The 15,128-nt window shown below is 45.0% G+C and overlaps 1 protein-coding gene across 2 annotated transcripts in view; it reads left to right on the top strand.

The window, feature by feature from the left end:
* Positions 1 to 15,128, top strand: part of MYO15A (myosin XVA) — a 3,541,761-nt gene that overhangs the window by 905,037 nt on the left and 2,621,596 nt on the right. For both annotated transcript variants that reach the window (XM_069645706.1, XM_069645705.1), the window contains exon 23: positions 9,413 to 9,497. In XM_069645706.1, the coding sequence (XP_069501807.1) occupies positions 9,413 to 9,497 (85 nt within the window). The remainder of the gene's footprint in view (positions 1 to 9,412; positions 9,498 to 15,128) is intronic.

The raw sequence follows: 15,128 nt of genomic DNA, 5'->3' as shown, positions 1-15,128 counted from the left end.
CAACAAGGCATCTTCATGATATGCTGACTTGAACAATATCCTCCAGCACTCTCGTATAAACACATTGTGTGCAAAGAATCTAGTTTACAAAAAAAAAAATTAATACGCATAACTAAATCACATTCAATTCATTAACAGACAAATCAGTGAACATAAAGAAAAGTGAATAGTACACATATTCATTTACATTAAAAGAAGTCTGTGAATATCCGTGAATACATCTTGATACATAGAATCTATGATGAAAAACCAAACATTTTATAAACTGTATGAACTAAATTAATCTTAGTTCTGACCTACATACGAGCTTAAGCCCAGTCAGGAGAAATGTTTCCAAACCAGTAAATAGTTTCATGTAGTGGATAGTCGTTCAATTACTCTTCAGTTCCCGCTTTAGAATAGAATAAAGATTTTCCATAATAACTTACTAGAAAGTCTTAATTCTATTAAAGACTCGGAGGCGAGCATTATGCTTCTCTTTCTTTTTTCCGACAATAAAGAAAAAACTCAGCAGCAAGATATTTGTGCACCAAATGTGAATGTGCCATGAGTAATGTGCAGAAAACAGGTGCACCAAATATATATGATAAGCATAACAATGCCACAGTAATATAACAGTAACATCATAACATAAAAGGTAAGAGTCTCTGAAGGAACTACATCTCCCAGGGAGCTTAGCTCCAATTCATTTAGAGGCCATCAACACGTGGCCTAGTCCACCAATAGTAGTTTATATCCCCCGCATAAACAGTCCTAAACATGATGACGCTTCCTCTTTCTAGGCTGCGAACTTGGCTGTCCATAGTAGAAGATAACTCTAGCCAACTTGAAGAAGAACTTGTGTCGGGCCGTGATCAAGCATACTTGTCTGTAGGCGCTGTCAAAGAAAAGGAAAAATTAGTCTCTTGTATATGACAACCCTAGATCCCTTATCAGGGTTGGAGAAAATTGTGGAGTTATTCCGATAGAGTACATGTAAATTTCAGGACATTAATATTTTCATTACATATTTAATCAACATCAAGTAACATGCTGTTATTTTCTCGCCAGGTGGGATAATGCTCGCCTCCGAGTCTTTAATAGAATTAAGACTTTCTAGTAAGTTATTATGGAAAATCTTTATTCTATGTCAAGACCAGAGGCTCCCATTATGCTTGTTTAAAGCTTACTTACCACAATGGATGCCGGCTGATCTACGGGTTTTAGGTAGAATTGTTTGAATACTGATTCACTTGCCCAGTCTGCCATCCTCATGATATCTTCTAGGCGAACTCCTGTCTGGAAGGCTTTGGAGGCCATGGGCTCCGAAGTGCTTGGTGTCTATCCCTGCTTGAGCTAGCATCCACCGGAGCTAGCATCCACTGGACCCAGCGTGCTAAGGTCTGTGCTGATACCGCTTTGTGCGGTTTACGCAGAGCGATCAGTAGCTGCCCGTTAGGGGAGGTTCTGAGTGAAGCCGTCTTTTCTTCATAGAGTTTTAAGCATTTAATCAAGCAGAGCTTAGGTTGATCTCTAAAGGCGGGATAAGAAATCACCCTAGAATTGCACTTTGTTCTTCTATGGATATGGAATACAATGTCATCAGGAGAAAAGGCTCTGCCTGCTAGATCTAGAGCTCTGATGTCCGAAACTCTCCTGCAGGATACCAAGCAGAGTATAGTAGTGAGTTTGCCAGATAGGGCTGTACGTGATAGTTCTTCGTTACGAGGCCATGACAGAAAAAGGTTCAGTACTTTAACGTCCCAAAGCTAGTCATAGCGAGCTGAAGGTAGGACGGTAAGCCTTACACCCTTGAGCAACCTGCAGACGAGGTGGTGTTCTCCTGCTGGTACTCCTTGGATAAGGTCATGACCTGCAGAAATTTCTGAACGGTAGGCGTTCACAGACCTGTAGGCGAGCCCTTTTTCCGCTAGGGATGCTAGAAAATTCAAAATCTCTTCTACAGGTGCTGAAATTGGATGTAATGCTTTCTCACGACACCAGGAGCTCCAGATGCTCCAAGAGTTGGAATATCTCTTCCGGGTACTAGGAGCCCAGCTCTCTTCGATAAGGTTGATCACTTTGTGAGGCATGCCTGGGACTCTCAATCTTGACCTGAAATCCTCCAGGCCGCTAAGGTCAGAGATCTGCTGAGGAGGAGTGGATGACGCTGACCTGATCGATCTAATAGGAGATCCGGAAACTGGGGTATTAGGATTGGAGAATCCGAAGAAAGTTCCAGAAGAACTGGATACCAGGTCTGAGATGTCCAGACCGGCACTATAAGGAGATTCGCATGCTCCTGACGGGCCTTCGCCACGGTCCTCGCTATCATAGTGAAAGGAGGAAAGGCATACAGTATTCCCTGGGTCCATGCCCGCAGGAATGCGTCTGTTGCAGCTGCTGCCGGGTCCGGCCTCCAGCTGTAGAACGTTGGTAGTTGGCAGTTGAGTCTGAAAGCAAAGAGGTCTATGGACATTGGACCCCAGATCTCCTGAAGGCGGAGGAAACCCTCTCTGTTAATTCTCCAATCGCTGTAATCTGTCGAGTGGCGGGAGTACCAGTCCGCTACTACATTTCAGAGGCCGGGAAGGTACTCCGCTGTAACTGAAATCTGATGATCCAGACAGAAATGCCACAAGTCCTTGGCTAATTCTGCTAGGGGTCTCGACTTGGTGCCGCCCAGATGGTTGATGTATCTTACCGCTGAGATGTTGTCCATCTTTAGTAAAATACAGCAACTCGCTTTGTCTTTGGCAAAAGAGCGCACTGCAAAGGAACCTGCAAGAAGCTCTTGACAATTGATATGAAGGTCCAGCTCTTGAGGGGACCAAGTCCCTCCTGTGGCTACGGAACCGCATCTCGCTCCCCAACCGGAGCGACTGGCATCCGACTCGATAATAATATCTGGAGCGGAGCTGAAGATGGCTCTGCTGTTCTAGGCTTCCATGTGAGTGAGCCACCAGTTGAGCTCTGTCCTCGCTTGAGGAGACAGTGTCAGGAGTTGAGAATAAGAAAGGCTTCGCCTTAAGTGTTGGCCTTTTAGTCTTTGCAGTTCTCAATAGTGAAGAGGGCCGGGAAATATTGCTTGAATGGAGGATGAAAGTTGCCCTATCACTCTTGCTAGTTCTCGAAGAGAGAACATGTTCTTCTGTAAGAGCCTGCGTATCTCTCTTTTGGTAGAGTTAATCTTGGCTGATGGGAGTCGAAGTTGAGAATTCTGTGTATCCACTATGAATCCCAGAAATTCCATATTTTTGGATGGAAGTAGAACTGACTTCTCCCAGTTTATAAGAAAACCGAGGCTGTGTAGCAAGTTTATTGCCAATTCAGTTTGTTTCTGAACTAACTCCTGTGAGTGGGCCATGAAAATAATGTTGTCTAGATAAATTATGAGACGGACACCTTGCTCTCTTAATTGAGCTACTACAGGTCTTAAGAGATTGGTGAAGACCCAAGGCGCTGAAGAGAGTCCGAAGGGGAGACTTGTGAATTCCCAATCTCGATTTCTCCAGGAGAATCTGAGGTAACTGATGTGTGCTTGATGAATCGGCACTGCGAGGTAAGCGTCTTTTAAGTCTAAGCGCATAAACCAGTTGTTCGGTCTCAGAAGATCTCTGATCATGTGTATACCTTCCATTTTGAAATGGCGGTAAAGGATGAATTTGTTGAGCGCTCTGAGGTTTATGACTGGGCGCACTTTTTGTTTCCTGCGTACCAGAAATATGGGACTGAAGAAGCCTCCCTGACTCGTGCAGGGGCGAATCGCTTGCTTCTGATGGATACTGAGTATTTCGCTGTCTAAGGCGGTTTGATCTGATAGAGACATTACTATGGGAGTGGGGCGACATGTCCGAATGGGCTGCGTGAAAGACTCTAGGCATAGACCCCGAGCTGTGTCCCTTACCCAGGCATCTCCCGATAAGGTATTCCAATCATTTGCAAACATCCTTAACCTCCCTCCTATCGGTGTTAGTGGCGCTGGCGCAGTTATCAGTACACTAACCTGTAAGTTGTTGTTGGGCTGGGTATCTAGCCGCTCTCCTCCAGGGACATCCTCTTCCACGACCTCTCGAGGGGAAGAAAGTATCGGGGCGTTCTTGCCAGGAATTATGCTGGCCTCTGGATTGTTGAGGTCTCTTGTCGAAGAAGTAACAGCCGGAAGAGCGACCCCTTCCTCGTACGGCCCTGGAGAAAACTTTGGTTGCAAATACTCTTTTTATTGAAGCCTGTGCTTTGTCCAACGCCGTGAATGTCCCGACGAATTTGTCATCTCCTTCATAAAAGGATCTCCGAAAAGCTGGCCTTGCGCAGTTGGGCCGGATTCTGTGTCTGCCAGTTTGGTTAATTTGGCATCTATTTTGTATAGGATGCCTTTCCGTCGCTCTGTTGAGATGGCGCAACTGGCGTTGCCCACTGGACCCAACCGGACAGTATCACTGGGTCGATGGGGTCCGATGAGGTGATGGCTGCATTCGCAAGATCAGAGATTTTTGCTAGTGCACCTGCTATGTCCAGTACTTTGTCCTGGCAGGCCTTCCAGGCGCGATCAATACCCTTCCTGGGGTCTTTAACGTTTTTACCTAGAAAGGTAATCATTTTAGAATCAAGCTCTGGAGTCAGAGCTACTTTATCCGCAATGTCTGGTCGTGGACATTCAGCACGTAGTCTAGCCCGCACTTCTTTATCGAGTGGCTTGCGCAGCCTAAGGTAGATGTAACTTGATGTCTTGGAAGATGGTTCCCAGTCGGTGGACCTGGGGTGCATTAAGTCTTCCGGGGTAAACATACCTTCAGTAGAAGGTTTGGTCCTGGTTGTGTCTTTAGGGATGGGGACTGCCGCAATCCCTGACGCAGAGGGTTTTGAATCCTCTAAATGAAATTCCTCATCTGAAGAGGAGTGGGAAAGATCAGCGTCATAGACGTTCTTATTATGATCTTCTTCTTCCGAGCCCTGTCCATATCCCTCCGGGCTTGAGGGTCTATTTCCCCTGATTTCTTCCTCGGGGTAAGAGGGTTGATGGGAAGGGGTTACCTTCCTATTCATGAAGGCTTGTTTCAGCCTTGAGAAGGCGCCCGTTACGGCAGCTGTGGCATTAGATGGCTGGCTCAGGGGGGTCGTAGAGTTTTTACTCTTGCGAGCCGGTGTACATTCCCCTTCGGTAAGGTGCTTCCTTTTCTGTGTTCTCTTCCTCCCAGGAGGGGAGGTCCCTCTGAAATGCTCCTCCATAGTGTCTAGGCGATTTTGTATGGGAATGAGCATATCTGTTACAGCTTTCTTAACACTGGTCTCCACTGAGGATCCCAGAACCTTCTGTAAACTATTAGCCATTGCCACTTCATCTATGTAACAGTGATCTCCCTCAGCCTCAGACCAAGCCTGATCTGATTGAGGCGAGTACTGTTCTGCCATTATAAAATAAATGCACCTTACTCATTTTTTGTTTTCTTTTCTTTTCTGGGATTCTGAACCCCTTCTCTCACTGCCCAGTAATCTTATTTCAGTTCAGCTTTGTAATTGTTCTTAATATGCTGAATAGGAGATTTCTTTGATCTATCTGCGGTGAAAAAACCCACGAGAAGAAACACTCTTTCTTGTCTGAGGAAGGATCCTGGCGCTCGAGCTGCAAGAAGCCGTTATACTATAATGAGCATGCGCGCTTGAGCGCCGGAATGCAGAGGAATGGACCAGGAGAGCAGGAGCTCCCCTGGCGGCCTGCAGGCGGTGCAGCGTGCTGCGACTAGGCCGCGCCGGACTCCCAGTGCTTCAGGAGCGCAACGAAGCTGCGGGGAAGCCGGCGCGAGTACACCGAGGGATCCGCTCAACGAGCGGATTAAATAACGGCTGATCAGCTGTGACTGCGTGAATCGAAGCTTCACATTAAGCTGTCTCCGAGGCCAGAGGACTGGCGTCGGAGCTCAACATAAAAAATCATGACATAAGCAGTGCTAAACATGAAGTACTTATCTCTTGCTGTGAGCAGCAAAGAAAGAGGAAGCGTCATCATGTTTAGGACTGTTTATGCAGGGGACCTGAACTACTATTGGTGGACTAGGTCACGTGTTGATGGCCTCTAAATGAACTGGAGCTAAGCTCCCTGGGAAATGTAGTTCCTTCGGAGACTCTTACCTTTTATGATCTGATGTTACTGCTATATTACTGTTACATTGCTATGTTTATTATATATATTTGGTGCACCTGTTTTCTGCACATTACTCATGGCACATTCACATTTGGTGCACAAATATCTTGCTGCTGAGCTTTTTCTTTATTGTCGAATAAAAGAAAGATAAGCATAATGGGAGCCTCCGGTCTTGACATAGAATTTGATGGGGATCGACCCTCCATCAGCTATCCAAGTGATGGAACTTTCTCAAAGGCAAGCAAATTAGAAGTGGCCAAGTGCTGAGAGGTCTATTGTTCTGGTGCTGATTGAATCCTGTTCTTCTTTTATTTCAGTGGACTTCTACATTGAATCATGTATTCCGATTCCCTAAGTAGGTGAGCCTCTCAGTATGATGGTATACTTTCAGTTGCACCCCCAAATCGATGGGTCCTCTTATTAAAATGAATGGATTGTTTGGATGGATAAAGATTCCCAATAATGGCACTGTAGGAAGAAATACCTTGAGTGATTACGGAGGAACAGGGGAACTTGCGGGACCATAAACTGGATGAGGACCAAGATACCTAGCAATGAGCCATACTGGCCCCCTCACAGGCCCTCCTCTCCATTGACATTGGGGTAATCACCCTAAAGGGGAGCTAAAGTGAAGCAGAGATACAAGTGATGAAGTCTCCTGCCTTCCCAATCTAGCAGAGGATCAGCCTGGGGGTGGTATGGGGTGGGTCCCCGTTGCAGGGCAGGTAACAGTCATATTCCCACCATAGACACTCCTGCCCCTTTAATGGAACTGAGGAACTGTGGTCCAGCAGAACCAGCAGTGCCGCTCAATGCCCCTGCGCAGGTGCAGAAATCCCCTATAAATCTACTGAAGGAAAGAGAAGGACCTGAATTAGGATGTGAAACTAAACATCCCAAGTCCCCCATCGGAACTGGATGCCATTGCCAGGGTGGCCCCGACCAGGTAATCCCTACACCAGCTGGCTGAAGAGAGAGACCTGAAATCTACCCCAATGAAAGTCTGGAAGACAAGGCAAGGGTGTGGTAGGCAGAGAGATGACAGCCAAAAGGGAAGGACAAGCCAATCCCAAGTCTCACAGAAAGGCTTGAAGGTGGAGCCAAAGCCCTATAAAAGCCCACAAGCTCATATGGAGATGGAGCTGGAAGCTGGAGAGTAGTGATACGAGTTTGTTTGGAAAATTTCGGAGGAGAATATAAGAAATTGAGCAAGACCCAGGAGTCTGGAGGAGAAGTCCAAGAAGCTGGGTGACACCAAACAAGAGAGAACTAGATCTGGAAAAAGACCCAGGAGGCTGCCAGGAAGAGCTGTACCTGTATAAAGACGCAGGAGGCTGGCAGGGAGAACCAGGGGGCTATGTGACGGCATGCCACGAGGAATCCACACTTTATAAAGACCAAGGAGGCTGGAGGGGAGATCTAGAGACCATTGAGCTACATGGTAAAGGGAAAGAGGGTGATGCCCAAAGGGGCTAAGAGGGTGCCCTAGGTGGTGAAGCAGTTGGGGGAAAAAAAGGTAGAAATCCTTGAATCTGAAAATAAAATGCAGATAATGGTAACCAAAGGGATGAAGAAGGGGAGGTTGGAAGTAGCCAGGAGAATGGAAATGCCCAAAGAGGTGAAGATGTAGAGGGTGAAAGTTGTAAGATTTAGGGTGGTGTTCAGAGGAGCAAAGGAGTGGATCAAAGGGTTACTCAAGGTGAAACTGTCATAGATGTTCTTAACGATGAGAATAGAAAGGGAAAGTGTGGTGTTCAGATGAGTGATGAAAGTACCCATAAGGGTGAAGCTGGGAAAGAAAAGGCAGAAGCACAGAGAAGAGTAGTGATCATAAAGAGGTAGTTGGTCACCGTACATTCAAGGTTAGTAATGATGAGGAAAAAGTTGTAGTATACGAATACGAGCAGGTGAATGTGCATTAGGAGATTGGAGAATATCAGGAGGTGTTAGGTGGATGGTGGAGAACCTTACAAACACTGGCAACAAGAGTTCTGAGAGGAGGTTGGAGACAAGAATGGGAGATAAAGGAGTTACAAGAACATAAGAAGGAGATAGGAGAACACCACGGAGTAGTCAGAGAAAGGAAAGAGGAGCTAAGAGAATTTCTGTAGGGCATTGAAATTGAGGAGGGCCAGTAGGAAGTCAGAAGACAGCAGGAGGTGAAGGAACTGAGAGATAATAAGACCAGGAACTTTCCAGTGGATTCAGCTGCCCCTAGGGAGGTGTGGCAAGGCCCTAGGGAGGTGTGGCGAGAGGCGGGACGAGGTACAAGCTCTTAGCAGGGAGAGGACTTGAGGTTCAGAGAAGCGAGGGAGGGGATCAGGACCAAAACCCTGGGGTAGGGGTAATGGGTATGCAGGTCCTGGAGATTCAGACACAGGGGCCCTCCTTCATGGCTCTGTTAAACGCAGCTGGAGCAAAAGAAACCGCTCTAGCTCTCCCTCCTCCAGCGTGGTGACCGTGCAAAACGTGCAGGACAACCTAAAACCCTAGGCTGGGAATGAGATTGCCAGAGGTGTACATGAACCCCTGAAAGACTGGCCTGGAGGACGAAGATAACCCTTTTCCGTACTTATCAGGAACCTTTGTTTGAACATTTCACTTCCCTAACAAACACTTTTCTGGTAGACTCTATGCAGACCCTGAAGAAAATATCCATCATGACGATTTTGTTTGCTAAAGAGCTGTTTTATATCTTGCCTTGCCCATCCTTTGTACACTTAGCCATAATAAATGATTGTGCAAGAGGGAAGTAGTGTTTAGCTGGCCTTTTGATTCCTGTCACATATGTGATTGTACACATAAAAATATTCGCGCGCGCGCGCCTGTGTTTGTGTGTGTGTGTGTGTGTGTGTGTGTGTATTCTCTGCTTTAAATGTCTTCCCCACACTGCTTAATATCGTTTCACATATTTAATCATTTAATGTTTTCAGTTTAAAAAACAACTGTTCACAGGACTGCCAACAGGTGATTGGGATTCCAGATTTACTTCAATGTATTATTGTTTGGCATTGTGTAATAGAACAGGGTGATTGTTAATTATTACAGTGGGCCTCTTCCCTACATACCCGCGGTAAGCAACAAAGCACTTACAGGTTCCTCGATAATGGACAGTGCTTTTCAACCAATCGTCTCTAGACTTTAAAACGTACCCAACATTCACCAAGCCAAAAGCAGGCAGCCATATTAAAGGAATAAGAAAACTGCATTCACCACATTGTGGTTGTGTTCTGTAAGGGCAAAATGTTGGCAAACCTGCTTATTGTCCTCTGTGATCCCTTAAATTTGCAGGCGACGGTACAACAACGTGAAAAAGAGCCTAACGAAATTCAGGGCTTTGGTGCACATGTTCATAAACCGCAGGCGGTATCTGAAGGTAAGGTCATGTGTTCTTCCTCTTTGCAATAAAGCTCAGTGAGTTAAGCACTTGCTTCAGAGATCAGTGTGCAACTTGCAGTTATAGGTTTGAATTCAGGCATGACTGACTCAGACCAGAGGTGGATACATTAAGTACCAATGGGGTGCTAATAATAACACCACACATTCCAGTGCTTAGAAATAGCAGGAATCTGGCATAAAGCACCAGGAACAAATGAGATATTAGTGCACTGGGGTCAGTCCATCCTCATGTATGAAACATATGAGAGGGAGCAGTTGGGATCCCAATGAGCTTGAATGCACATTGTGTTGCTTGCATTTAATGGAGCTACATGAATCAGTGAACACATTAACTCTAAAATATAGACATTAATGAAGCTTGTCCATAGCGTTGGTCGCCTCATTCAGTGGACTTGTCTCCAACTGTTGTGTCAAGGCGGACAAGATACATTATGAACAATATTGCACAATCTCTTGGACTGTTATAGTTTAAACCCCGATTTTAGCCTTAATTGAGCACCTGTTAATTTGTGATGGAATATAAGTCTTGCCATTTTGAGTAGTATTAATTGAACATTTTAGTCAAAATCTGTCTTTGGTAAAATGTAAAATCTTCATTTGTGAAATCTATAAAACTTTATCCATTCATATTAACATGTACCCTGCACACTCCCACTAAAAGACAGCATTTAATAATGTGCATGGGGAACGTTTGTAAAAATGGAAAGAAAGTCACCAATATATCATTATTCGAAAATACTCTATAGGCACACACCAGCGTTTTACTTTGTGTACCCAGTATCTTACAGATGTATGTTCTGTTCTTGGGATTTATAGCACACTCTGCTGCCATTTAGATCGTCGCCTGGTGCTCTGGTGGATCTGAACAAGAGAAGGCTTGATTTGCCTAGTGGGAAAAGAGGAAAAATGCACGGTAGCTTTGCTGATTTGTTAATGCCTGCAGTGGTGAAGAATCCAGATACTGCAGATACTGTGTGTAAGTCTGTTCCTAGGTGGTTTGTGTTGCCACGATAAGGATATGCACCAACAGACAAGACCAACACGTGTTTTTCTTTTCCATACTCTTTATATATCAGTGGTCAACTGAAAATATTAAATAATTATATAAAAGATATCCCGCTATAAACCCACTCAGGTAAGGTGGTCAGGTCTGGTGTCTTCGTTCTATCCTCCTCCGATTCCCGGTACCCTCAGTTATAGTGGTGTGGAAGGATCTTTAACCACTCCTATGAGGAAGGGCGAAGTGTCCCAGAAACCAGTGTTATCTTTGGAATGGTCAGTATAATGTGTATTTCCCTACTCCAATAGATTCATATAAAGTCCAACAACAAAGAAGTGTAAGCACGAATGATCTTGCCCACAAGATTTTTACACCTCAGAGGATTCCCCTTCTTGGCCATTCACAGTCCCAATGCCAATTGTGTCTTCTTTCCTCACTTGTAATTGGTTATCCTCAATTGGGATATGATCACCTTGTTTGCAGTTGTGGCTCAAGTATCATTGACCTAAGTACAGGGACCACTGATGTTTCTTTTAAATTTCACAGTGGTTTACTCCCCCTGCTCATGAGGGTTCTACTACTGCTCTATATTTGGATCTCGGCTTCTTGCCCCTTCCAAGCCATTCTACAGCTATCCTTCTCCTGCTCCTCAACAATGGCATACTAGAAGCTTTTCCTCCAAACCCTTTTGATTGGGCTCTCACACCTACCCTCTGCCCTGGGCCAGAATTGCCCTCTTGAACCTTCATGCTCTTGCAAGCTACCACTTTGCATGGGTGCTGTGGCATCTCCTGATGTTCCATTTCAAACTCCTCCTTCTGCCATTCTACTCTCACCTCTTCCTGGTGTTCGCCAACTCCCCTCCTGATGACGAGCTCCATCTTCCTCTTGTCAGTCCTTGCCCTCAGCCTGAAATCAACTCAAGCATCCTGCTCTGTTTCTTATCATCCCCCTGGTATGCAACTCCAACTTCTTCCCGATGCTCTTTAAGCTACTCCTCCTGATATCCAACTCCATCCTCCTGATGTTTTTTAACATCCTCCTCCTGATGTTCGTCTTCAACCTCCTCCTAATACTTCTTCTTCCCTCTCACCTTCAGCCTCCGGCACCGCAAAGTTCCTTTCACAATCTTGTGTGTACACCAGCCCACTGGCTCCAAACACCTGCTGAAAACTCAATTTCCAAACGTCCATAATACTCTGATTTAAGACGTCTTTTTATACCCTGTGGGTCCCTTCTCCATTGGTAATTGTGTTTGAGGATTTGCACTGGTGTGTGATTGGCAGGGAAGCAGGATTGTTCATTTTGGTTCTATTATCTGAACCATGCATTTCTGACCGAGGATTATGTGGCGAATCAGGCTCACCATGGCTTAAAATAGGCTGACTGTCAACTTGGATTTGCTATTGGCACCCATCCATGGATCTGTGCCAGCATCCAACATCTGCAATGGCTCCTAAAGTAGCAGTTAGGTAACAAGTGTATCACTGATGTGATCATGACTTTTGGGTATGTGAGGACCTTCCCTTACCTGGGTTACCTCAGGAGAAAGTGTACATATTGCTGTGGGAGGTTGTGGGGCTGATTGGGTGACCCTTAACGGGCCGGTGATGTTTATGTGTTGCATAGGGCTCTCCCCTACCCAATAACGGGGATCAAGTTAGCAATCCGCATGCGTTACAGGTGGCCATTAACATTTAGATCAAGGAGGCTCCTGGTCCCCTTGACCACCCCACTAGATATCTCACACAATTTCAGTGCCAAGGGAATTTGAGGTACATGTGACTAGAGGGCAGCCTCATGTGCCTGTAGTGTGTGGGTGCGTTGGCGTTGGTCGGCATTCTGATATATAGGTTGGTTAAGAAAGTGCAGCTTTCTGAAGTTTGATGTCTGTTGTAAGGGTGTTAAATTGCCATCTCTTGGTGACTTAGTTGGTATGTGTATAGTGTGTTCCAACATAGAATGTAAGCGTGTTTGTGCAGAGAGCAGTCATGGACTTTTGGGGCATCTATTGTGGTAGTGATGCACCTCTGGTAGGGTTATTTTGAAGAAAAGACCTAATGCACCCTGAAATGGGCTGGTGTTCCTAACAGCGTACAGCACCTAGCCCTAAATCACATTGGAGAAGATGTGCGGGAGCAGGCTACTGGGGGTGGCAAATCAGCAGATGAGTAAAATGTCATCAGGGGAAAATCAACACCTAGGAGCAGAATTTCAGTGTGGCACCTAGGTGCAAAATCACAACGGGTCAAATTATGGTGGGTAAAACCAGAGTGATGTAACATAACAGTGGGACATAACCGTAGAGAATTTACAGTTGGACACATTGGAGAATTTCCCAGCAGGCATAATCTAGAAGTGGAACTGCAGTGGTACACACAGGAGGAAAATCAGTGGGACACCTAAGGGCAAAATTGCAAAAGGAGATCTGGAAGCAGTATAGTATAAGGTAGAATGTAGCCTGGTGAGCAGGTTTGGCAGGGACACTAACAATCAAGAAGTCACAGATAGCAGGGCATAACATATCATAGCAAGAGATTAATGTAATAACAAAGCATTAGAAGTTATAGCAAAGCATGAAAAGGCAGAATGGCCTGATCTTCTCCCCACAATATTACCCACCTCTGTTGACCTCTGCTTACAGGTCCCATTTTACTTTCTTACTTTATCACTGAAAAACCCTGTCTTTCGCTCTCTCTTTTAGGGCGAATGGAGGCAGCATATAGGGAGAGGTTGTCCAATTTCAACAATCCCATCTACATTCTAACTGCCTCATTCACCCAAATGGGATGATACCGGAAATGTTGTCCAGGGTATTTTCATGAGTAATCACATCCTGCTGATCCAATCCAAGGGTACACAACAAGCAAGTGGTGATAACTGACAGAAAAAGGAATGTTCCGGGAAGCACATAATACATGCTGTGAATACTTGTGTTTTCGGCTTTGTGTGCAATGACATATGCCATTGGGACCCTTGCCACCAACTCCTTACTGCATCTGCAGCACCCAATACCCCAGGCTCTTAGAAAAACATCAGAGCATCATATTATTATTTGGTAAACAGCAAGCGTGTCTCTGCATAAATGAAGAATAGTGAAAATGAAGAGGTAAAATAATGTTACAAAAAATAACTAAGGTAAAAATTAAGTAAGCAAAAATATCCAAAATGCAACATTTAATTTTATAAAATCCTAAAATTATTAAAAACCAAAAGGACTCCTACCTGGGATTATTATTGATTAGTGAATTGGAGCCGGAGAGGAGAGCAGAGGAGGGTTGAAATGTTGTTCGGGCTTTCGGGGATAGACCCCATTTTACAAGTGTGCTTTAAATTCTGGAAGTAGGCAGGTGCAGATTATGGGGCGAGGGGTTGAGCTGGGGTGGTATTGTGGAGTTTCCCTGGTATTGCTAAATCCGTAAGAAATCAAAAACACATACACTTGTACATAATTTGCTTTTTAGTAACATTTTGTTTTAAATTATTTTTTCTTTGTTAATTTAAAATGCCTTTATTTTTTACTGTGTACTTTCAATGTCACATGTGTTATTCGTACCTCTTCATGTTTACCTCTTCATTTTCATTAGTTGTTAGTGTCATGATATAATATAGAATTGGTTATTCTTGGAAATTGTGTCTCACATTGAGGACCCACTTGGGGTGGCCAAGGGGAGTGGGGGGAAGCAGGGGCAGTCCAACGCTAGTGATGCTCTATCCCTGCACTAAGGCAAGCAGCAGGCACAGATGTATTACCCCCACCTATAATCACCAATGACAATCAGAGTGTGTGAGTCTGGGACAAACTCCGTAAGGATCCCTCTAATCATAATACTGGGGTTCCTTAAGAGCTATTTCAGCACCCTAACCAGGCCCCCACTTCCAGCATAGGAATCCACCAACAAGTATGGGAATACATCTGTTTCCTCTGCACTGCTGCCAAAGGAAATATTCACGAGAATGAATCAGACTTGTGCAGACTGTTGAAGTCCTGTGGATACAAAGTTGCACTTTTTGAGGGACAAAACAAACAAGAACAGTTCTCCTGCTAGCATCGCAGGGGTCACAAAGTTGCAATTTCACCATAATGAAAGCTTTACCAAATGTTTCCATGGATTTTCATTTACACGCTGGGAAAACAGAGGGGCCTAGTTCAAACAAGCAAAGTCAGCAGGGATCCAATGGGAAGGGTAGGAGTCCAAGACAGGGTTAAAATCCATAATGGCAGCAGGCATTAATATAGGATCAGACCATCCCTCTTCCAGCTCACATGACAACAGGCTCCTGACCCAAACAGACCTAACTACAGCTACCTAACCCAGTTGCAATCCGCATTCCTGGGCACCACCTAATTGAAGGAGATATAAAATCATAAAAGGCAGCTTGCTCAATCAGAAAGTATGGGGTCTTTGAAAAGGAGCTAGATGAAGGTCTTTAGAGAAGAATGGCGACCAAGAGGTCTATGGAGAAGAGAGCTCGGAAGAGAGCGTTAGACAAAGGGGGGAAGTTACATCAAAAACGCAGAGTGGTTACCATCTGGAAAGAGAGTTATTGAGTAGGTTGGAGAGAAATTGAGGAGGTTGAAGGGAGAGGTATTGAGCTGGAAGAGAA

The sequence above is a fragment of the Ambystoma mexicanum genome, chromosome 2p (genome assembly GCF_040938575.1).
Source record: "Ambystoma mexicanum isolate Mex_15411 chromosome 2p, UKY_AmexF1_1, whole genome shotgun sequence".
Classification (NCBI taxonomy): Eukaryota; Metazoa; Chordata; class Amphibia; order Caudata; family Ambystomatidae; genus Ambystoma; species Ambystoma mexicanum.
This window is presented reverse-complemented; position numbering and strand designations above follow the sequence as displayed.